Consider the following 25,914-nt stretch of genomic DNA (forward strand, 5'->3'; position numbering starts at 1 on the left):
TGAGAGGGATATATTTTTGATAAGTTTGTTCCATTCAAGTAAATGGGCGAATCTCATCCAAAATCAAAAGAAATTCTAAATGCTATTATTATTTTTATATAATAGAATTTTGCTTGAAAACTCATCCATTTTAGGGCAAATCCATTGTAATGTTATTGACAATTATGCAAATTTCCACCCAGTTCTTGTTAGATCAATGTTGAAAAATATCTCTTTTTAATTACCGTAATGTCAAAAATAATTTAATTTCTATTTTGAATTCTAAAGTATCTACAGGTATATGCATCATGATAGTATTTGTACTGATTTTTTAGCCTACTGATTTTATTGTGGGGAAAAAAATCATTTGTCACGGAAATAATTCCATAAGTAAAAAAAATAAAAAATTAAACTTTATAGTCTAAAATAATCAAATTTCTTTTTTCCCCTTAGATTTTGTTGTGAAATGTGACTTGGACATGTTCTCTCGAGATTAACCCGAGATGAACTCTCGAGATATGTGGAGCACAGCAACAAGTGAATGCTTGAATGTAACAGTGAGTGTTGTGTGTTTGTGTATGTGTGTGAGAGAGAGGGAAAGAGAGAGAGAGAGAGAGAGAGAGAGAGAGAGAGAGAGAGAGAGAGAGAGAGAGAGAGAGAGAGAGAGAGAGAGAGGAACTTTAAGGACTCTCTCTCCTTATCAGACTTGTGGGACACTAGTCCTCTATTTGTGGAAGCGGGACTAGGAAAGTGTGGCGGGAGCGGCAGGTCGTAATTCGCTGAGGGTGTGTGGAGGCGGGGAACAGAGAACAGCAAGATACACCTTACTCAGTGCCAGAGACTGAGTGAAGAGAGGGAGACGCTTACCTATGGCGCGTGATTGACCTGTCCACTCTTATTTACTTTGGTTGTGCAAGTGGGAGAGAGAGAGAAGGGAATATTAAACATGGCTGGAAAGTATCTGCACTTGTGCGTATTCGTAATCTACGCGATTCAAACGAGCAATGGATTTAACATTGACGTGCAGTTCCCGGTCATCAAAGAAGGAAAAACCAAGGGCAGTTTATTTGGATTTTCTGTTGCATTGCATAAACAGACCGAAAAGACAAAGAAGAACTTGTAAGTAGGCTACCCTCGGTTGTTTTGCGGGATGATATTAGGCTATAGCCTATGTCACATTTGCTTCTTTTCTGTCTTTCTGAGCTGATTTAATACTAGAACAAATATGCTACAAATGACGACACATATTCAACATTACAAACCTTTAGATGTGTATGCTCCTTACATGGATTCATGTATTATTAATATCTAGCTGTGCGCAACTAAAGAGAGAGAAAGAAAAAAAACTACCTATTTCGCACCTGCAGTGCTAGTGGTGTGGTGTCCGATTTGCGAATTGTTTATTTGAGCCGATTCTGTTGAATGATTTGGTCGAATTGATTCACAAAGCTTTCGTTGCCTATTCACTACTTTTGTATTTTGCCTATTCACTGTTTTTGACTATACGACAAGGAACGAAGTAATAGTAAAACTAATTAAGGAAATAATAAAAAAAAATCGAGTATTATTTCAAAATATTTTAATTAATAATTGGCTATTGCAAACAATATTGTAGCTGCATGATTGCTTATTTCTAGCTGTTCCAAACAGCTGGTGCAGCTGGTAGACCATCTTGGACCAACAACCAGCTGTTCACACAAGCGTGGCAACCTCTCTAGCATCAGTGTTGATTCTTCAGTGACTCGCATCAATGAAACAATCGTCCTAACGAACCGACTGGCTAAAATGAATCGGACCTCTTAACGCTACTGCGAAACGCAACAGTCACTACTAACTAGCTATTTACTCATCTGCAGTATTTCATTTCAGTATAGGCCTATTAACCTTCTGAGTTGTCTTGCTTTTATATGTGACAGATGTGCAAGCCTGAAGTTCTCTTAAACTAAATGCACTATATACAAAAAAATACAACCATGACACCTTGATACTATGTGTTGTTGTTGTTGTTGTTGTTGTTGTTTTATCTTCTGGAAATGATACCATGGGAAAAGTGGGAGATATAGCTATGTTTGGGGTAATGATGTTGGCATCGAGTAGCATGAATACAACTATCATAAATAATCATTCAGATATGCAACAGTGTGTGTTACAATATTTGATACCATGGTACCACCACTGCATGTTTCTGACCTGTTAAACTTTCTAGGCTCTTTTAAAAAATGTTCTATAACACAGCTATAATTGACAGCTTTTTTTATAATATATAATACAAGCTCTTTTAGTGGTGTATATCAGTTTACCATTTCTACTGTGTTCTAGTTACCCTGCCAAGGTCATTTGAATACATATCCAGTGAAATAGCCCGGGTGTTAACGCACCAACAGATGCCAAGTATAGTCAAAACAATAGGACTGTAGCTGGAGAAGGCAGGACAGAGAACCTACTGCAACTTTTCATTATTATTTCCTTCTAATGAGAAATGCCTGCAGCTTCAAAAAAAACTGATTCAGATGGGTCAGATGAACCTGTTTTAGACTAATTTTACCTTCGCCACAGGGCTTTATGCCAAAGAAAAATAGGCCTACACCTCAAGACATGGATTTAAAACTGGCTGTGCTTTCGTAAAGACAGGAAACAGTCTATCGAATAAACATAATCTACTTTCTTTAGGCTTTTACAGTTGCTTTAAAATGATATCTGGTGTCAGAAGTGTTCAGTTTTCTTGCTTCTACGTAAGGTTTTGTTCGGCAGAGCTCTGTCATTCCCTCATATCCTGTGCCGGTAAAACCTGTTGCCTGGAGAGACTGTTTATGCTCCTCCTGATAAACCTATTACCCTCTCTGTGGTTGCTTTCAAAAGGAAAACTCTCAGCAATGCATTGCTGCTATATATCAAAGCATGTAGTACCAGAATTAGTGACACAAATTCGGGTCAGCACCTCTCTTTAGTTAGAAAATGTATTGAATGCGCTGTATGTAATTATCGCTGATGTATTTATTGGAGCTGTCAGTAATGCCTCTGTTGTGGGATTGGGAGTTCCCCCAAACAGCTCTTTCCTTATTTGTGATTTCCTGCTAATTAAGAGCCTATCATCTAGTTTCATCTATACAAGCCCTGAAGGAGGAACTTCAAAGAACTGTGGAATCTCCTCGGCGCAAGTTTTTGCTGACGATGACTCTGATTTGAATGTAATCACCTAAATCACTTCTTTTTTTGACCTCTCTGGTTCATCAAGCTGCTATACATTTTCCACTTAATGCAGTGTTATTGTTAAAGGACTGGATCGATAGGCTCTGCAATCTGGGGAGCATGATATTGTCCAGGCTCTGAAACATGAGAGGGGGCCACATGGTCACAGTGACGTCCATCACTTGTCGGTGCACTGGTACAGAAATGGCATTTTCGGATCTTTAGGAAGGCTAGATGGGCAGATAATGGGCAGTTAAAGAATACCCAGCTGTGTTCACTTTAACAGCCATCTAAATAGACCCTTTACTCTTTAAAAAAGATGCTTTACATTCTATAAAACTGACAGCATGCTGGCTTGTGAAAGGCTATAGCTAATAAAATCAGTGCAATCTATCTCATCATGAAAATGAGATTGTACTTTTACAAATGTATATTTTTATACATTATAATGATAAAGATTCTTTTTAATATTGATGAAGCTAAACATGAAATTTTTAAATTCTGACTTTATGTATATGTCATATATATATATATATAAATTGATGTTAACTAATATATTTAATTCATTTTAACAAATTGAATAAAGCTCATTTGTAAAATACAATGGTAGAATAAGTTTTAAATTACTTCAACTAGATTTAAATTTATATACAATTTTAAAGAAAAATTATCCTGATGATATCCTTGATATGTTTTTTATTTTATTTAAAAGAAACAACTTTTTTTATTGGATGAATGATTGGATGCTTTTAATTATTGTGCTATAGAAGAAAAGAGCACAAGATTTGTTTTTGGATTTTGGTACTGACAATTTGGGACAAAATATGCTTTACAATATATAAACAACATACTGTTGTAATTAAAAAAATGCATGAGTGCATCGATGTATCTTATGAAAGAGATCTAATCAAATCTCTCTTCACTGTAGGGCATGTTTGTCTTAGCAGGACACTTCCCAGACCCCTCTCTTCTCTCAGCATATCCTGGAAGATGGAATGTGTTGGCTCAAACTGAGGCTTTTTAATGAAAAGAGACAAATATATTTCTCTGCTTTTCTAAATTTTACTACCAAAAACCAAATGTCTGCACTCTCTCACCACAGAGATAGAAATTAGATATGGTTTTAGTTGAGCATGAGGAGTGTGAAGATTTAAATAATGCAGGAGTGAGGTGCGATCACCCACTTACAACATGTTTTAACACTGCTTTTAGTGTGAAATGAAGACATAAGAGGCAAGGGAGGTGAATAACTTGCTTTTCAGGGAATGACATGGTGCGCCCCACTCAGGGTTATCATCTTTAACTAAAACAAATTGTAAAATGAAATTAAATAAACATTAACTTAATATAAAATACATTATTATATACATTATAGATATTTTATTTCAACCATTTGCCAAAGCAACATTTCTCATTTACTTTAAGTTTAACATAAAGTAAAAAATTAAAACTAATAAAAACAAATACAACACAATCTACTATATATAGATACGTATATATATATATATATTTTTTTTTTTTTAAAAATGAATAAAATGACAAAATCCTGCAACAAAATTACTTAAACTTTAACTAAAATTAAAGTGAAAATGGAACATCTAAAAAAATTCAAAATATTAACATAAACTATGATAGTATATCAATGATACTAAAGGATTGTTTACACGACACCAATTTCAACTTAAAGCGTAACGTTCATTTACACAACAACAGCATTTTGGAGGCCTGAAAACACAAACTTTTGAACGGGTTTCAAAGTGCAAGTTTTTGAGAACGATACGTCTCCGTGTAAACTACAAAAACGCCATGCGCATGCATATTACGTGTTCAGTCAATAGTCGCATAGTGTTTCTTTACAAAGTGACATCGCCAACTACTGGCCTGGCAGCAGAATACAGCATTTTCAGTCATTCAGTCATCGGATCCGTTGTCTTCTGTACGAGAACAAAAGCAAAGGAAAAGCTTTTCTGTTTTTAGTACGTCATTGTTGTATAAATGTACAATAACACTGATATAGAAAACCATCTTCATATCATAATTGTGGAAATGGGTCCAAACGAGAACATAAAACTAAAACTTGCTTCTGATAAATGTACTTATCATGTATTTTATTTTGTTTTGTCCATTAGGTATGGGTTGGTTCATGAGAAGCAATGAATTATATTTTGATTAAAGATACCACATACCAACATTTTTGTCTTTGGAATAAAGTGCACCAATGAATCATGCACACACAGTAGTATTTTTTAAAGAAAGTAAAAAGGGTCATTTTTAATTTCAGGTCTGCTAGAGTAAACCGGTTCATATCCCTGCTTGATCCTTTTTCAGAGATGGCAGCCTTTCAGAGCACAAAACAAATATATACCCCTCTCACGACCTCTTTAAACAGCTCATTCATAATGGAGTGCCCAGTGGTTCTTTATGTTATCTTCCTGTGCAGAAGCTAGTGGTGTTGTGTTCAGCTATTTGATTGGTTCTTCCAGTCTTCTGACCCTGTGGAATGCTGAGAATTCCTCATCATGCCCTGCTCAAGTGGACCTGCCAGGTTGCAGGTTGGGACAGGACGGGGACCTCTCAAAAACAGAGGAGGATTATAGCGCTATTAGAAGCCTGAAACCCAGACAGACAGACATGAACAGTCATTTTTGCCTCAGAGTGAGAGTTTATTAAATGCTGGATGTGCTTTTGTTTTTTGATGGAGAGTAAGAAGAACAGATCAAGGAGTCTGATTACACTGAGTCAATTAAATTAAGGAAAACGTGTTGCCAGGCTTCAACTGTCTGCAAAATATGGCTTAAGGCAATGTTCTTACATTCGATAGGCATGATCTTCTCTCAAAATCTGTTATTAGCTAAGTTTCCATCCACCTCGTTTTATGGGCATTTTGGGATATCGCTGGATGGAAACGGCAAAATGCGCATGAATTAAAAAAATGTGCATAAACAACTATTTATCCAATAAGAAATCATGCACTAGCCTGGGAAAACCCCTGACGAACTTCCGGCAAATTTAGATTTGCTCTGCAAGTTAGTCTAGCGAAGAGCCCATTCAAGCTCATTTCCAATCTTTCCAAATCGAGGCACCAATCACAAACGTTGAGGCCGGCTTTACAAGATGACGATCGATCTGATTGGTTTTAAGGTCTATCCAATTGCTTACAGAGGCATTTGTGCGACATCCGCTGGTGACGCCCCTTTGGAAATGAGCCGTCAATGAACCTTCCCCAGACCCTAACTCAGTTACGTCTGGTTTTAACCAGGCTAAACATGCACACAAACTATGATGGAAACATTTGTTGCTCAGCATCTGAAATGATGTTTTGGTTGTTCTGAAATGCCTGAGCAAAGTCTGTTGTAAAAGTGGTTCAGTATAATTACCACCCAGAACTATCTTACACGACTGCCTTCCCAAACAGCAGCATCCACCTCCAAAAGCAAGATAACTTTATTGTGTTTCGTCAATTTATTATAATTTATTACAGTTTATTACAAAGTAATTTATTATATACAAAATTATTTGATATATAGTGGCTTCTCTAACTGCAGCAACTTCCATTTTTCTTATTTAGTGCTAGTTTATCAGGAAGTGATATCTTATCTTGTTCTCTTCAACTCACTGGATCGCAACTTTGGATGGAAACATAGCTATTGAGAGTTTAAACTCTTTGGTAATTTTAAACATTCCATGAACATATCGACTCCCTCTTAAAAAGCAGCACTCTTGCTCTATAAATAATTAAAATACTCTTTTCCCTGTATTTCATTATCAGCTCCTACAATCCTCACTGGCAAACCTCCCCCATTCTGATTGTTTCTGTACAATAAGATAGAAATAATTAATGAGCTCTAGAGCAAATGTTTATATGGACTTTCACATTCCCAAGATTACTTTCGTATCACTATATTTGAATGAGAAAAGGACTTTGTGTATGAGTGAATAAACAGAGAATGAGCTGTTCACGGTGCTTCGGTGCATGGCATGAATATGTGAGATTTGGCAACTCTCCAGCAATCTCATTTTTCAACCCAGCCGTTACACTGTTAGATTCAGGTGTGGGTCTTTAAAAGCTCCAGCTTAGTACCATGATGATACCCTGCAGCGACAATGACATTTAATCCTTTTTTTTTTTGCCAATTCTATTTTTACAAGTGATAATAGACTTCGGGAACAAATTTTAAAGCAAAGGATCACTTGTTGACCCTCATGTCATTCCAAACCAGAGGTGCGTTTCCCAAAAGCATTGTTAGCCAACTATGGTCGTAGGTTCGGCCGTTATCAGCATAATTCAACGATGTTTGAATGTTTGAATGTTTACCGAAAACATAGTTCTAGTGAACATTCGCAAACAGCATCGCAATGATGTGTGGTTGGAACGACAGATCTCGACCTGTTTGTAGAAAGATAGTTTTCATTTTCTGAAGAAAATGTGATTTGTGCTTTTCCATTTAGAATTTCTATGTTTTTGCTTGGGTGTTTTTGGAGGATTGGTAAGTGGTTGTTAGGGTTTTGTAGTTGTAATATTTCTAACTGTTGTGGGACAGTTGGGACTGAAATCTGTTTTACAGATTATCTCAAGCTGAGCTGTAAAAATCTAGCCATCAAAAGACCCCTACTGGGAAGATCATGAAGTCCTCACCATTCTCATCAGGGAACAGATTATATCAGATGAGAAAGAGTGAAGGTGTCTCACGGATAAGTGAAAATGATCACCTAGGGAGCTGGATACGTCTGGTTGTTCGCTTATCATTTCTCAGTGGTCTCAGGAAACGTGATACACAGGGCCCACCATTCAACACGCACAGGAGAATACTAATGCATAACCCCAGAGTCCAGACACTCTAATATGAAAAGTGCATCATGAAACATCAGGCTGTTTTGTTCCACATTTGATTGTACTGTGCTTTAAACATGTTGCTTTTCACGCTGTAATGGTATTCTACAAACATTCTGTTTTGGATTTGTTCTAAATCTCTAATTCTAAAGGTGTTGTCATATTAGCAATATTTTGCTGACAAAAGTCTATTGTAAAATTTCTAAACATTCTAAATTCAGGATACATTTATTTGAGATTTACTCAAGTAAATATATGACTTAAGATAAAAATGACTTAAGATATAAAGGGCCAGATTTACTGACAGCTTGGTCAGTGCGGCGTTAAAAAACTACTGTCAGGATTTACTAGACACGCAGTGAAAAATTAGCACAGAAAAGGCGTTATTTTTTCATCTGACCTTTGACGTTATTTTTGCATCTGTAGGAGTTTTTCTTTTCATACCAAAAATGTATGGGAGGAGAGTATTTCAATGAATCATGCAAGGTGATTTACTACGGTTTGTGCTCGTCAATTTACTGGGATTTGCACCATTTACCACCCAAAAAAGCATGTTTTAAACTGGACGCTAATTTGCAGCACAAGCGCAAGTCCATAGCCTATGTCTCTCATCAGTATTTTTCCTACTGTTTGCAAATCAGTGCAAAGAAAACCGTGTAATCTGCAATTAGTTGTGTAGTTGCTCACCAACAGACTGGTTGGCTTATTCAGCATATTCATCTAAGCACTCCCACCTCCACCAATAAGCAGGCAATGGTGCATCCAAGACAATTTAGCTAAACAAGAGTCAGCAGTTTTCAGAGTCAGATTTAAGTTTCCTAGAGGGGGAAGTGAGAGGTGCTGGATGTGCTTTTCTGGGGCCACTCAGCATGAGCTTCTGATCTTTATGGATTAGATAACTGCATCTGAAGATGTTCAGGTCACCATGAAATGTATTTTGCCCAGGTCATTGTGGTCAAGTCAGACTTCTGACTATTGACATAAAGTCTGGTCCACACGGAAGCTTATTCTGGCCAATAAATACCCTGAAACTGACATGAAAACTGCTGTTTTAAAGCAGTAGAAAATAGTTTACAACACAAATAATCTGACTAATAAGTATTTACAATGCACAATTAATCTTATGTAACCCAAGGTTAACTATTTAATTAGTGTGAAAAGCCCTTCTGTGTTCCTTCACGAGGCCGGCCGCTTGTGCTATTTGCTGCAACTAAAGGGCCGTGCACAGACCTTTTGTTGAAACTGAAAAAGAGCACCTCCCTCCCTTTTTTTATACATATATATAAAGATCATTTAGTAAGCCTACATAAAAGGAAGAAATGGTCAAAGCTTCATGACAAATTCAATAACATAAAATAATAGTCTCAAAAGAGTTTCAGTACGAAACAGTACGGAACAGCGCCGGGGCGCACCTGTGCTTATGATTTTTCGATGGTAAAAACAAATTATATGTTGTTGTATTACTTATCAATATATTGTTAACATTTTACATAAGGTAACTCAAATGCAGTTACGGGGTTTTTAACCAGCGAATGTGTGCAAATGTGCATTGTGTCCATCATTAAAATGGCGCCAGCAGCATCACATTACATTTTCATCAACAGGTTACAAACTAGTTTGTTGTAGCTATGGGCGCTCAGTTTTTCTTTTTGTAAAATACATTTGGCCCAAATCTAATTTTATAAAAGATGAAATGCTACTGTATGCACAGGCTATTTAAGTGTAGGCTATGTAGGGGAGAGCAGGGCACAAAGTAATGCTTTTTGACTTTCTCAGTTTGTGTAAATCTACTTAGGGTTCAGAGTATTTATTTTTTCCCACATTAATTTCACACGTCTGGTACAATTATGTGGTTTTGTTTTATTAATACAGTATATACTTTTTTCTTGATATACCCCGAAAGATGGAAGTAAAATGTGACAACATGCCCCATAGGTCGGGTACATTATAACATGTGAGGGGCACATTGTAACATGACCAGATATGACAGATTAAAATGTTATCTGATCTAATCAAACAAATATACAAGCCAAACTAAAATATTTTCTCAATAAAATACAATTATTAACTTTTTCATATAAAATAATGGCATTTTTAATAATTAAAAATAAACGAATTTTTGAGTTTGACAACGAACACAGGAAAACACAGCTATCCAACATAGTTCAAAACATATTAATAATTAGTAATTTCTGAACATTTACTCTCAGTCTTTTCACCTTTTTCTCATGTTTTCTCAATAGAATTCATAAAAGTATAGAATAGAATAGCATATTTCTAATAGGGGCTCTTTGTAACGCAGTGTGACAACGTGCCCACCTGCACAACTGGGATTTAAACCCTGCGAGTATCTTCTGCTAGTTAGCGAAGCATTAAAGAACTATATCAACTGTTAAATAACATCTTGGAGATTAAAATAATATCAGATTTGTCTAATTTTAAATAAACACGAAAAAATAATTTTGGCTTTATTTTTTCAATATAGTGTTGATATGGCAACTAGTAAATACACAAAGTTTCATCATGCTAGCATGTGTGGAAGTATCTAAAACAAGTGTGTTACCACTAGCCCCGCATTACGTTGTGCCCCGCTCTCCCCTATTGGCTATGACTAGATGGCAAATGCTAGACCTCTCTCTCAGGTCCCACATGTCTCAGACAGACATCAAATAAATAAAATATGAGCCTTTATAGACATAGCAATTAGTACTTATTCAAACAACAAGATCTTTGTTTACCCTTTCAAAACTTTGTTCAGCTGCTGTCTGCTGTGCGGTTGCTGCGGAACGTCTTGGTTACGTATGTGACCCACGTTCCCTGAAGACAGGGCTTAGGCCAGGGAAGTTACTGCTGTTCCACAAGACCACTGGGAAAGCATCTCTTTCGTTGTAAAGGAATACGCTGTGGAAGCCACATCCTGCCCGAAGGGAGGTAACGTGGAGAATACACATATGGACTGGGCGAATGACCGGGCAATAGAACCTGGGGTGGCTCCAGCCTATGATGGGGGGGAGACTCAAGCGGACAGTGACGGCAGAGCGGGAAGACACGGACTCGCAGCAGGGAGCCGTACCTTGGAAGAATACACATATGGGATCACAACATATGGGCCCAGCCAAACACATGTTCAACCAGTGCATACGAGTGATAGGCCTGGCTTTGATGTTCCGCCACGTCTGTTGCCGAAGGGTATGGAGGAACTCGACAGTATCCAGTCCATAGGAGGGGAATGGCGCAGCAAGCCGACACTACGAACCGGGCTTACAGTGAAACCGGCTTCATTTGAAGGGAGCCCATGGGAAGCAGTGGTTCAACACATAGGCTGGTTCTCTAGCGAACGTGATAGGTGTCGCACAGCCCCCAAAAATTCTTGCAGTAGTAACCAGAACCTCCGCGTCCCGTTCTTTTTAGAACCAGAGGTGGAACTCTCCAGGGTCTGAACGCGGGTGCCATCATGCCCCATCCCTGAGAATGTACTCAGAGAAAGGAGTCAGGAAGGGCTGTCAAGAGGAGAGGGTCTGCGGAGCGTAGCTCAATGGTCGCAATGTTGTCTTTTCAGACCAGTACATGCTCGCTGAGCAGCGGTGTCTCAAAGCGAGGTGAATTGCAAGCAACGCAAGGCAATGGATGCCAATGCAGTCGGAGGGCTGCCCAGACCTCCATTACTGCATGCCCTTTGTACGTGGCCCCTCAGCCGGGAATGATGGACAGTCGTTCTAGGGACCGTACAGCACTAACCATCCACACACTCTTTTTCAGAGATGCGGTGGACCTAATCCATCTCCTCAGCCCGTGGACCAATTTACTCATTCCCAGTTGACCCGAGGACCCAACTGGCCAAGAGCACTTGAATGGTAGGAATTTGTACTGATACTTCACACTTTTCGAACGCATGAACACAGGATTTCCTGTGGTGCGGAAGGATAGAGATCTGAAGTACATGTGTCTCATGTCGAACGCTGCAGACCAGTCTTGGGGACGGAGCATTTGGAAATTAATCTCTGTGTAACAACTTGGAGGTTTTCGAAAAAGGGCCCGTCTCAATTAACACAGGATCAAGATGGTCGTGACCCACCTCTCTAGGGTACAATGAAGTATGGGCTAATAGAAGCCGGTCTTCATATCGGCTGGAGGGGGCGGGTACATCCCGTCCTTCGCCAGTAGGACTGCAACGTGTGCACCCAAGACAGAAGCACTGCTCAACACCTAGGTGTGATAAATATCACTAATTTTAGCAGCATATCTGCTCAACACCTTGGTATGATGAAAATCACTGAGCTTGGGGGAAAGCCGAGCGAAAATGAATCGCAAGCCGAGTCTGATGGTACAATTTGGGGCCAGCTGGACCGGTTGGGAAACATTTTAGGCTTCCATGAAGCGGGCCAGGGGCAAGGGAACCACAGACGTACCGGAGGTGGGGCAGCGAGGTGGAAGACAGGGACCCAGCTCGAAAGGCCCGAGGGTGGCCCGAAGTGGGGTCTGAGTGTGCAGTCCAACACTTACCTGATTCCACTGGATAGCAGGGGATGCGTGAGAAGGCGGATGACCGGGTCCTCGAATGCATCCAGGTGCCGGCTGGCGACACGAGTGGGGAGGGGAGCCAGCGGCGGAACAATAACCATCTGAAGAGCTCGTTCCTCCATCCCTGGGTGGCCTCAGTGTGGAGCCAGCCGCAGGCCGCAGGCCTCCAGGCAGGTGGAGGAACTGCCACCGGTGGCGGGGTGGAGGCAGCAGCGGTCCAACGGGGCAGGATGTGCTGGATGGCCTCCGTCTGCGCTTGGGTGGCAGAGAACTGTTGGGCACAGTTCTCCACCACGTCGCCGAACAGCCCAACCTGGGAAATTGGGGAGTCCAGGAACGAACCTTGTCCGCATCCGCCATATCAACCAGGCTGAGCCAACGATGGAACTCCTGGACCACTAAAGTGGACATCGCCAGACTGATCGCGCATGCCACAATGCGGGAGAAGGAGGGGGAGGAGCTAGTCAGGCCGTTTCTGGCAGAGAAAGGTGCTGACCATGACCTTCTCCATGCACTTTGGGAAAGAAAGGCAGTGTGGTGGCGAGCTGAGAACCAGCGCGTCCTGCTCCGAGATACCAATCGTCCAACCGAGTCTGTTTGGGACATGGTGGAGGATTTCACTCGAGCCCGACAGACTTGGCGGCCCGTTTCAGCATAGCTGACATGAAGCGGGCCAGGGGCAAGGGAACCACAGACGTACCCGAGATGGGGCAGCGAGGTGGAGGACAGGGACCCAGCTCGAAAGGCCCGAGGGTGGCCCGAAGTGGGGTCTGAGTGTGCAGTCCAACACTTACCTGATTCCACTGGATAGCAGGGGATGCGTGAGAAGGCGGATGACCGGGTCCTCGAATGCATCCAGGTGCCGGCCTGCGAAACGAGTGGGGAGGGGAGCCAGCGGCGGAACAGTAACCATCTGAAGAGCTCGTTCCTCCATCCCTGGGTGGCCTCAGTGTGGAGCCAGCTGCAGGCCTCCAGGCAGGTGGAGGAACTGCCACCGGTGGCGGGGTGGAGGCAGCAGCGGTCCACGGGGGCAGGATGTGCTGGATGGCCTCCGTCTGCGCTTGGGTGGCAGAGAACTGTTGGGCACAGTTCTCCACCACGTCGCCGAACAGCCCAACCTGGGAAATTGGGGAGTCCAGGAACGAACCTTGTCCGCATCCGCCATATCAACCAGGCTGAGCCAACGATGGAACTCCTGGACCACTAAAGTGGACATCGCCAGACTGATCGCGCATGCCACAATGCGGGAGGAGGAGGGGGAGGAGCTAGTCAGGCCGTTTCTGGCAGAGAAAGGTGCCGTCCATGACCTTCTCCATGCACTTTGGGAAAGAAAGGCAGTGGGGTGGCGAGCTGAGAACCAGCGCGTCCTGCTCCGAGATACCAATCATCCAACCGAGTCTGTTCGGGACATGGTGGAGGATTTCACTCGAGCCCGACAGACTTGGCGGCCCGTTTCAGCATAGCTGACATTTCTGGATCTGGCTCGGGCAACATTACACTCCCAGGAGGAGATAACAGCCGAGTCATCATTTCTAGAGGTCAGCTCACCCTCCGATGCTGCAATCGGCATCCTGTCCTCTGGAAGGGCCCCGAATGAAACGGCTGTTCGGTCCATTACAGAGGGACCAATGCGCTCAACGAGGGCTCTACCGGCTGTGGTGTGATAGAGGAGTGAGGGTCCCACAGGGATTGGTTACCGGGTGGGGAAGCCTCACTATGATCCTCTGATCAGCCATCCCACACGGCGCCGTAGCAGGGCATGGTAATGGGGACTCCACCTTCACGCATGAAGGCGAGTCTCAATCTCAACACCGCAATTGTCATGTTCTCGCAAAGAGAACATGAACTATCCACAAAAGCTGCTTCAGCGTGCTGAATATATATATATATATATATATATATATATATATATATACACATATAAATACTTTTTTTTCTTTTCTTTTTAAACACGTGATGCAACCATTGTGACCGTCAGAGGGGGACAGGGAACGACCGCATCCAGAAACGCATGGATAGAATAACATCTTGAAAAAGACGCAAACGCACGAAGCACTCACTTCTTTGCCCTCTTACCAACCGTCAAAGAATACAAAAATGATGCTGTTAAAACAACAGTTGAGAGTTCAGAAGCTTGCGATCACCGCTCTAGTCGCACTGTAGAAACACCAGCACTGGGAGGGTCTTTCAGAAGAACACCGACACACTGGCTTGTTGTAATATAACAACACTCTACAGATACATCGACATGAAGACCGATCGTCTCTGAAGCGAAACACAACTAGTGCATGCATCCACTTTGTTATTTATACCCGCGCCGCGGGGGCGGAGTGTGTGATGCATTTCACGGATGCTGTGCATTGGCTCGTTTTAACAGTACTCGAAGATGACAGGCTCCCTAAGCGTGATCCCAATCAGTCGATACGTCGACTACATCGAACGTGAGCGACTGAAAGGGAACTTCAGTTCATTCAGTAAAGATAGAGGGGGCGGAGTTATCAGGTTTACTGACAGTTTGAGGATCGAACAAGATATACACAAGCTCTTTTTAAGAAAATTCATTGGCTAAATATTTGTAAAACAGACAGACGTAAAGGGTGACCAATAGCATTGATTTATTGAAGAAGAAAACACCAAAAAAAAGGGGACTTCGGAGTGTAAGGGCAAAAAGGGCATGTGCTCTGCACAAGTTGAGCCCTACCTTTGCACGTGCCTGTGCACGTGCCTGAAAGGTCCTGAAATACTACAAGCGGGGCCTCTGAGAATTACTCACAAGAACACTGCTAAAAATTTACTTGAGTAAAAAATGAATTGGCTCAAAACTGCGCTTAAAAGTTAGTTATCAAGCATCTCAGTCATAATTTAAGTGAAGTGTAGGTAAGTGTAGGTCAGTCCTAGAGATGATTCAGCACACTTTGCTGTGCCACAAACGGGATTTTGGATGACGATATTGGCATGGACCAATCACTGAATAGATTTCCTCATTTAAGAATATTCTCAGATAAATTCGAGAAAATAGAGTTTACATTCAACACACATTTGACAATAAATTATTTCAAAAGAATACATTATGATACACATTGGAAATGAAAGATAAACACGTTTTCCACCATGTCTTATTTACAAATTTTAAACCGGTGTGCTGTTAACTGACCTGCCTATATAAAGCCTAGATTTTATGATATAATCGATCACCATGGATTCCAAAAGAAAACCGAACTGGCGGGAGGAAGAAGCGAAACTGCTTGATGAATTAGTCGAACAGCAGAAACATGTCATAAAAGGCAAGTTCAGCCCAACATTAACCAGCACTGACAAAGATGAAGCCTGCTCTGTCCAAACGATACCGTTTGATTAACTGCTCGTTGTCAAACATTCCAAAAACATTTTTCCTCTCCTGAAAGATTTGCGTTTATACTATAGTTAGTTTTATCCATTTATTTATTTGTTGACACGCTCTTAATTAATAGAATTCAAATGCGTTTGTGGTGGGGGATTTTCTTCAGGATGTTGAATTGTCTATTGGGGCTGCTTCCATCTCTTCTCTTTATGGTTGCTGATAGCGTGTTTGATAACAGATGTCTTTTCCTCTGTGTGTCTTCTATTAATGGTGGCTGCTCTGACAGGATGTTTGCCGTTTGGAAATGCCACTGACAGATGTGCCTGTATGTAGAAACACACCTGAGAGACACAACAACAGCTCTGGATGTTGCTAGTGTCAACATTGGAACTGGAGCATCATTTCTGTTACAAACTGTTCTGACACGGCTGAAGATCCAAACGCAGCTTTTGTTTAGGATAATGCAAAGTCATAATCCAGAAACAGGCACAGGGTCAATACTACAGGCAAACAATCCAAACATAAAAAATAGTCCAAGAAACACAGGCAAACAAGGTAATCCAAAGAAAAGACAAAATATCAAAACCATGAAAGAACGCTCAGAATTGCAGTAACGCAAACAAGACTTTGCAACAAATGAGTGGAAACACAGGGCTTCTAAAGGTATAATTTAATCACACACAGCTGAACGTAATCACACAAAATGAGTCAGGCAATGGGTACTGGGAAATGGAGTTCATGATGAGGTAGCAAAGGAGATGGAAGGAGTGCTCTCTGGGGGTGATCATGGACACTCCAGCGAGCAGATGTGACAATTTCAATCTTACTGCCTATCTGGCCAGTAATTATCTACTTTTTTTCCAGTAAATATTCTATTAAATTGCTATAACAAAGATCTCATTGATTATGTCAAAAAAAATCCTTATCTGAAAGTTGAAAACTGTTTGAAAAAAATGTAAAGAATAGATACAGACGGTTGGTCTGGGAACGCCCCCGGGAACGCCCCGTCACGTAATGTGAATTTAGCCCTTGGGGTAAAACATTGTCTTGGCACTCATTGAAATACACGCGACAATCATGCCAAAGAGGTGCTGTGTCATTTTCTGTACCACCAATAAACAAACAAATTATGAATTGAAGTTCTACATCCTTCCTAATAAACACAGAACCGGAAAGGAGGACAAAATGGCTTCAAGCAATAAATAGTAGTGTAATACTTCTGTGATGTTCTGTAATACCTCTATAGTACTTCTATAGTATGTCCCAAAATACTATAGTATTCCTATAGGATTACTATAATATTTTGTCCTAAAATACTACAAGATTCCTATAGTTTTTTTTCATAAGGGATGTCTCATTCACAGCGTTATCAGCTGAAGGCTCGCTTGATGGGCCAATCGCTAAGGTCTACACTCAATACAGACTGCAGTCTGTGAGTTAGGGATCACTGTCAGCACAGTCCCTCGGCAACCTCGTACTACTGATCACCGTTTTACAAAAGGATTAATAGTTTGGAGTGAAGCATACGTACAATTTGTAGGTGACAAGGTTTTATGGAGTTATTGTCACATGTCTGTCCGGTCTTGTGTTGCACATAGGTGTTTGTTATGTTGAGCCATGTGCTCTCGTCATTGTTGAACCCTCCCTCTTGTTATCGAGGGGTCTTCACCGCCCTGGCCGCCCGAGGGGTCTTCACCGCCCTGGCCGGCCGATGGGTCTTCATCGCCCTGGCCGCCCGAGGGGTCTTCATCGCCCTGGCCGCCCGAGGGGTCTTCATCGCCCTGGCCGCCCGAGGAGTCTTCACCGCCCGAGGGGTCTTCACCGCCCGAGGGGTCTTCATCGCCCTGGCCGCCCGAGGAGTCTTCACCGCCCGAGGGGTCTTCACCGCCCGAGGGGTCTTCACCGCCCGAGGCGTCTTCACCGCCCTGGCCGCCCGAGGAGTCTTCACCGGCCTGGCCGCCCAATGAACTATGTTTCGCCCTGGCCGCCCGATTAACTCTGTTTCGCCCTGGCCGCCCGATTAACTCTGTTTCGCCCTGGCCGCCCTATTAACTCTGTTTCGCCCTGGCCGCCCGATTCACTCTGTTTCGCCCTGGCCGCCCGATGAACTCTGTTTCGCCCTGGAAGGCCCGATGAACTCTGTTTCGCCCTGGCCGCCCGATGAACTCTGTTTGCCCTGGCCGCCCGATGAACTCTGTTTCGCCCTGGCCGCCCGATGAACACTGTTTCGCCCTGGCCGCCCGATGAACTCTGTTTCGCCCTGGCCGCCCGATGAACTCTGTTTTGCCCTAGTCTGTTCCTTTTTTTTTTTTTTTTTTTTCTCACACTGTCAAATTCTCGTTTCCTTTTTCTAGACTCTTCCGACCGCGCTTTCTTCGGGTTTTTTTCGGCATTCTGAAAACTCCTCGCTCGGTCAGTCTGCCGTTTCCTCTTTCTCTGTTCCTCCGACAATGCTTTCCTAGCTTTCTGCTTCTTATATGTGTGCAGTGCCGTAAAGCAATTTGTTACATCTCGAAAGCTGATATTACGCGATACTTCCTGACGCTGAGGCCCGCTGGCCCAAAGTTACGGCCCACCATTCAACCCGAAAAAAGTCATATAACCAATAACTATAATCCAATAACTTTCAGTTAAGCTAAAAAAAAAAACTGCATAGTTCCCCTTTAAAGAGAAAATACTCAGCAATGGTGTTGACTTATGAATTTGCACATGGTTTGTCTTAAAGTATATTAAAAACACAATAAAGACATATAAATACGCTTTGGATAAAAGCGTCAGCTAAAATGATTAAATGTAAATGTAAATGAATAAATGTAAATATAAACAACATTAAAAGAATAAAAATGTTTCACCAATTATACTTTATCTTCCTTGGGGAAACCTCCACACTTGCTTAGTGGTACTATTTAATGTTTTTATTGAATGAATTTATGAACAGTTATATGACAGTAATGTTGATTGATGCTCCATAGTCAGGTTGTGACTCTCCTGCTCAGAGTTGTAATTATGCCATTTACAAAAGGCTAAATAGATTAAGGACTTTGTTCCCAGCTTGTATTGTCAAATTCAATATGCCATCTGAGTGGTTGTATTACCCTGTTTACGGTATTTGTACAGAAATGATCTGGTCAGCGGGGAACTTCACTGAATAATCCAATCACCAATAATTAAATTCATTGAACAATCTATTTATAGAGAGAATCAACATCGGAGTGGAGAAGTAGCCCTGGCGTGACTGTGTTTTCAGCTATTTTAGGCTTGTCTGACTCTTGTTGTGCCAGTAGTTTTGTCAGAGCTGTATCTGCCCTTCAGCCTAATACATAAAATAACCGCAAATTCAAAGTGAAGGTTGATATAAATAGGCAGTACTATTTACTGAGTACTATTAGTACTATTACTAAGCACAAATACTTCTATGATGATACTTTTTTTCAATTTGTGAAAAATCAAATATACAAAAAACAATGCAAGTAAGTAAAAATAAAAAAGTTTTTTGAAAACCATTTTGGGATAACTTGAAAGTAATGGAAAATGTAAATAATTTTCTATTTTGACATGTTCTGAAAAGAGTATGAATCACCTGATCTAATCTGATCATATCTCCATACGGGCATATAGTTCCCCAATTTATCTCGATCAGATGTCTACGCTCCATTCTAGACAAGTTTAGTTGAACAATCATTACAGTGATCTTGAGCCATGCAGGTTGTTTGGGTTTTGCCTTATCACAACGCTGCTGGTTAAATGTGTATGGACTGAGTGGATGAGATACCTGCTTTGCATAAAAATGCCTATAAAAAATGTCCCCTATCCACCACTGTCATGAAAAACAGGTAGTTTTGCACCAAACTCATGCCATTAGCTAAGCCGTTGTTATATGTTGGGTGCAGTTTCAAGCAACATGTCAGAGTATCTGCTCTGATGAGTTCAGAAAGGATCAGTAAGCCTGTCTCTTTGTCACAGGGCTCATTCATCACAATCCCAACCTAATGTTGTCACGATAGTGGAATTTCTAACTTCAATACAGTACCTTGAAAAATAGATTTGAAAAGGATTTGTGAAACCATTTTAAATGTTTCAGTAACAATATGTATAGAAAAAAAAAAATTCTGTCATGACAACTCTCCAAGTGTTTGGCATGGTAATGGATATGACCAGGGCTTGACAATAACTTTTTTGCTCACCAGCCACTGCGGCTAGTGATTTTCCAAAGTTACTAGCCATTCAGCATTTTCACACAATTTTGACATCAATACCAAAAACGGCCATCTAGTCATAATTTTTAACTTTATCTGTCAGGATTTCTGAGAAGGAGGACCCAGATGCAGAATAAACAAGGGGTGTTTGTAACGGGGTTCAGATGTTATGGGAAGAAGAAGGCGGGAACCGGCAAACATTTAACATTTTTAATAATACAAATACAAAAACAAAAGAAACTGCCAGCAGCCCCTCACGGCCGACTGCTGGCAACACCGAACAGAAACAAAACATAAAATAAAACACAGGCCTGTCCTCTCTCGATCTCCTCTGTCGTCGCTCCCCCTTTATGCTTCCGCTCCTCCGTGAGAGATGCGAGACCGGTAAGTCTCGCAGGTGTCATTCATTACCAATCACGCCACCGGCCTCTCGCCGTTCTCTCACGTCCCTCGGCCTCGTCCTGCTCGCCACATACCCCCATCGCCCCTCGCAGGCCGGGGGGTACCCACGAGACTGCGCTCTACTCCCCCCCGGCGGTGGCGGCGATCCCTGGGGGGTATGGACCGACCAGGTGAGGGAAACGGAGACGGAAGCATGAGGAGCAACAGATCCGAGAGAGGGGAGAGAGGAGAAAAAAGAAAAAAAAAAGAAAAAAATCTTGGTCCGGTTCCAACACACTGCCAGCTGAGAGACTCACTCGCGGTGCCATGCGATGGTACTGGACATCCGTTGGGAGACGGTTCGACGCTCCTCCGCCTCCTGGCGGATGGCAATGGCTCCTCCGGTCGAGGGCAGCCGGCAGCGAGTCCCCCGTTCCCTGGTCCGCCCCCATCATGGCCGACGGCAACAGGCTCCGGCCCACGGCGAACGGGAGCGACTCCTCCGCTCCCTCTCGGACGGCAGGCACCCCTCCTCGACCCAGGAGCACGGCAGCGAGGTCTCCGTCCCACCTGCTGTTCAATCGCTCCAGCACCATCGCCTCGGGCAGCAATCGGCGGCCATCGCTCCCTCGTGCTGCCTGAACTCCTCAGCACCGCGATCCCCCTCAGCAGCGAGGCTCTCCGACAGCGTGCCCCTCCTTCTTCCCGGGTTTCGGCACCAGTGTAACGGGGTTCAGATGTTATGGGAAGAAGAAGGCGGGAACCGGCAAACATTTAACATTTTTAATAATACAAATACAAAAACTAAAGAAACTGCCAGCAGCCCCTCACGGCCGACTGCTGGCAACACCGAACAGAAACAAAACATCAAATAAAATACTGGCCTGTTCCTCTCTCGATCATTAACGTCGTCGCTCCTCCTTTATGCTTCCGCTCCTCCGTGAGAGATGCGAGACCGGTGTGCTCACAGGTGTTGCTCATTATCAATCGCACCACCGGCCTCGCGCCGTTCTCTCACGTCCCTCGGCCGTCCTGTTCGCCACAGTGTTATTGATTGACAACAAGTAACTGCACAGGATAAGTGAGGTAGGAATACAGTCCAAACAATAGGGCAGGGCACACAACTGGAGAACAGGTAGGTCGAGGGCACAACTGGAGAACAAGTAGGTCAGAGACAGCAAAGACTTGACGGCCAAAGATGGAGACAAGGCAGCGGCTCTGCTAATCAGAGGCTTTACAGTTGGTGATGAGACTGGACGTAACACCAGGCTAGGTGCCAGACCAGGAGAGTCAACGACCAGGGGGCAACAGGATGCAGGACAGGAACCAACACGAGACAAGACAACAAGTAATAAAAGCAAAATAAAACCGATAATGAGACTAGATAAAAACAAATTAACTAAATACTGTAAAGGGATATTACAGATATTACCAAGGCGGTTCCTTTCCCTCCATCCTCCCCACCACCACCACCACCACCACCACCAGGATGGTCCCTTTCCCTCCATCCTACCACCACCACCACCAGGATGGTCCCTTCCTATACCTCCCAGGGGGTTGGCTGTGCCCTTGCCTTCGTCTTCAGGCAGGAAATTCAGAGTCCAGATGCTCGGATTGCGAGCTATGGACGGTGGTGGTGGGGAGGATGGAGGTCAATGGAAGCTTCAGCATCTGCGAACTTCGACATGTGTCAGTAGTCTTTTATACAACAAGTTATTAGAACACGATTGGATAGATGAGAAGGTAATAAGTGGCGTAGCAATTTAGTTTTTCCGGCAGAACTTATGCTAAAGCTTCCTTTTGTCAAGTGCCAGGGGGTCCGTGATATAATTTGCAATTTTCCTATATTTTTCGGACTGTAAAGTCACGTTTGTTATCATGAAGCACGCTGTGATTTATTCCTAAGTGACTTAGGCCTATATAATGCATTTTACTTCAAATAATCTAAATGTTGACTTTTAAAAGTAGGCACGCCAAGAAGGCTATTTTTTGTATTTTGGTTCATTTTTGGTGTGTGCCAGAAACATGTTCAAGTAGACGGAGATGCACTAAAGCTGCGCATCATGTTGTTATCTTTATTTTTAATTTTGTCATTTTGAATGTACACAAATTAAAATACTACATTTTACTGTTTTGAATGACAGAGTATTAAACAACAGAGTATTAAAGGAACTATGTGTAGTTTTTTAGGTATTTTATTATCTAAAATCAATATTTTTATTCATAAATATGTCCTCAATGGTGTACAAATACCTCTGCCAATTATCTGACTGATCCTCGTAAACAAAGAATTTATTATCTTTATATACATGGGACGGGTAGGTCCACGGAGGCTTCCATGTCGTTCCGCCATCTTGAAAAACAATAATAGCAGAGATTGTCAAAAAGTACTAGGCCAACGCGTTTCCACGACACGTTTTCGTTCAGAGCCAGCGTCACGTTACTGAAAGCAGCAGAAACGGAGGAGCAGAGCAGTGAGAGGCGCTTATCACTGCCCCGGCAAGTTTAAAAGGCTGCATTGCACTGTTATTTTTAATGGCATATATGCCGAGCCACAGGAGAAGAAATCCTCGTCGCCAAAAAAGTAATTTTACGTAAAAGGAAACATGAGCTTTTTCGAGTTGGAAAGAGCTAATGCAGGAGAAAGATTTCAAAAGAGACGCTGAAGTTGCCTGCTTTCTCCTCGACAGGTAGGCTAAGTCAATATTACAGTCTTAATTAAAAGCTTTTTTTCATTGCTTGGTTGTGTACTTTATTATATAGACAGTAGAACATTTATAGTTAAAAGTTAAACAGGCTCTTTGATGAATAGCAGCTATTGAGTAAAATTGAGAAGGCGCTAAAAACAAGGTTTGTAAGTTTACTTTTTGTAACCTAGAAATTCAATAAGAATATTTTTTAATAGAGCATATGATTGTTCTTGCATTGTTTGTCATAGCTTTTTGGTACAAAACAGCTACCGTAGATGCAACATGCATTTGAAAAAGCGAGGCGCTGGAGAGCACAATTCGTTTGAATGCAAAATACAATTTCACTGCTAGATGGGAGAAATTCCTACACAATGTCCCTTTAAGTTATTTCCCCAGCTGAGGAAAAAATCCAAGTGATGGCGCATCGCGCTTAGACAACATATTATCAGAGGCTGTGCCGGTCAGTCATAACTGTTCCAAACTCATTTCCTTTGAAGATGCTGGTTTAGCCTTCGTGTAGGCTATATTAGGACTCGACTGAAGTGCAAAGCCTTCTTTACATTAATAGTTAGCATCCAAATGTTACATTGCAAATATGGAAACGATGGAAACCAAATGAGAGATGCGCAAACCCAACGTCAGTACAGTTTCAGTTTAGATTTAAATACATTTGTTTAGGCTTGGTGTTTTAAATAGGCTAAATGTTATTTGTAATAAAGGGCACAATAGGCTAGATTTATAGGCTACTATGTATATTTTTATTATACGTGGCTACTTATTTTTCATTCTTGTTGTTTTACTGAATAACATTCATTTAAGGATTTGACATAGGCTACAGTAAGGGGACGTAAAATACGCATAGCCTATATGTTATTAAAGTTGCAGAAGGGAGTTTTGAGAAAATGTTGACTTAGCCTGAAAATTTGAACAAGCACAACTTACAGGTCCAACCCCCTTGCTCTCTGCTGCGCTACAGCCCTCCCTCCACAGCTCCTCCCCCACAGCGGAGCCTGCCGTGAACGCGCGGGCTAGTAAACAGGACCACCGATGACGGCGGATTATAAACAGTTATGGAATTTTCACTAATAGGGACGAAACATCAACAATATGCTTTACATTGACTATGGCCTGCTCATACTTTGACTACAAACTTGGTCCTCAAATCATTATGTATTTTGCAATACATGTAACTTTATAACGTTGCACTCTTTCTATAAGTTATAAATAGCTAGTAAGATAACGTTAAAGGATTAGTTCACTTTTAAAAAAACTTTTGCTGATAATTTACTCACCCCCATGTCATCCAAGATGTCCATGTCTTTCTTTCTTCAGTCAAAAAGAAATGAAGGTTTTTGATGAAAACATTCCAGGCTTTTTCTCCATATAATGGACTTCAATAGGACACAAACGTTTCAAGGACCAAATGACAGTTTCAGTACAGCTTCAAAGGGCTTTAAACGATACCAGACGATGAATACGGGTCTTATCTAGCGAAACGATCGGTCATTTCAAAAATAAATACAAAACTTAAAGTTTTATAAGCACAAATGCTCGCCTTGCTCTGTTCTGTGATGCACGTTCGTAATCCTGTTCGAACTCGTTCATCAAAATGAACAAATCTTTTTTCGAGTCATTTCGTTCGTTGAATGAACGAAATGACTCCAAAAAAGACTCGTTCAAAATGAACAAATCTTTTTTCCAGTCATTTCGTTCGTTGAATGAACGAAATGACTCGAAAAAAGATTCGTTAATTTGGATGAACGAGCTCGAACAGGAGAGTCACGAACGACGGTACGCGCTCGCGCTGTGCAAGAGAGGGGTGATCAGCGCGTACACGAGCGTGATTGACACTGCTAAGACATTCCTCCTGGCTCTGATTGGTTGTTTCTGACCGGGAGCGGTGTATTTTTGCAAATGGCAATAGGACCACTGGGAGGAGCCAGAGGAGCTTGATTTTTTCACAGATTATCTGGCTCATATTCTACTTTCAGGACATAATGACAGTTTTAACAAATATTTGTTTACAAAAGTGACCTACTGGAGCTTTAATAGTGTTTATAATGTTAATTTTGTATTTTATTTACCGGTCTTTTACACTATTTCTGAATAGGCTAATAATAAAATGCGTTTTTTACAATGATGTGACGCGTGCGTGTTTTAGACCCGTTGTGCCGTGCACAAGCGCGCATCCTTTAGATAGCTTATACATAATAGGCCTACATCATAAAATTTAGAAGAGTATGCATTATAATATCTCTGTTGTTCTCTGTTCTCCGGTTGTTAGATAGTCAGTCTGAATGACAGTTCATGCGTGAACGTTAGGCCTATTATATAGGCTAAATGCATTATTCTTTCCTTTTTGTATTAGTGTTTAAAATATTTAATTTACAATTAATTATATTATTTTTTTAAACTTACTGGGCGAGGGACCATGCTAACATCCGTCATTTACCCTGCCATACCAGCGTAGGTGAATTTATATCTACACAGAAGAAAGCCCTGTCTAGGCTCTTCCCTGGTACGGGTTGTGTCGAGCCATTCGTTAGTCTGGTTGTTTGATGAGAAAAAGATTAAATGTAGTTGCAATAAACGAGATAAGAATCCGCACATCAGCTGCAGCAGAGGAGGACTCTTATTCTGCAGTGCGGAACTGAGGAAGAACTGATGATGGAACAGTTTGGTCTTCGGCTGACAAATCAGAGAAAAGGGGCGTTTAATTCCCTCCCACGTGAAGAAATCGAATATTCAAGCTGTTTATTAATTTTGCAACCTCAGAACGAAACACGA

The 25,914-nt window shown here is 41.9% G+C and overlaps 1 protein-coding gene across 1 annotated transcript in view; it reads left to right on the forward strand.

The window, feature by feature from the left end:
* The first annotated feature begins 499 nt into the window (after positions 1-499).
* itga3b (integrin, alpha 3b) overlaps positions 500-25,914 on the forward strand; it is a 64,718-nt gene continuing 39,303 nt past the window's right edge. Inside the window, exon 1 of the mRNA XM_077206156.1 lies at positions 500-1,098. Within this exon, the coding sequence (XP_077062271.1) occupies positions 926-1,098 (173 nt within the window). The 5' untranslated portion in view covers positions 500-925. The remainder of the gene's footprint in view (positions 1,099-25,914) is intronic.

This window comes from Siphateles boraxobius, unplaced genomic scaffold (genome assembly GCF_051911475.1).
Source record: "Siphateles boraxobius isolate OS27281-9 unplaced genomic scaffold, OSU_SipBor_1 55, whole genome shotgun sequence".
Taxonomy (NCBI): Eukaryota; Metazoa; Chordata; class Actinopteri; order Cypriniformes; family Leuciscidae; genus Siphateles; species Siphateles boraxobius.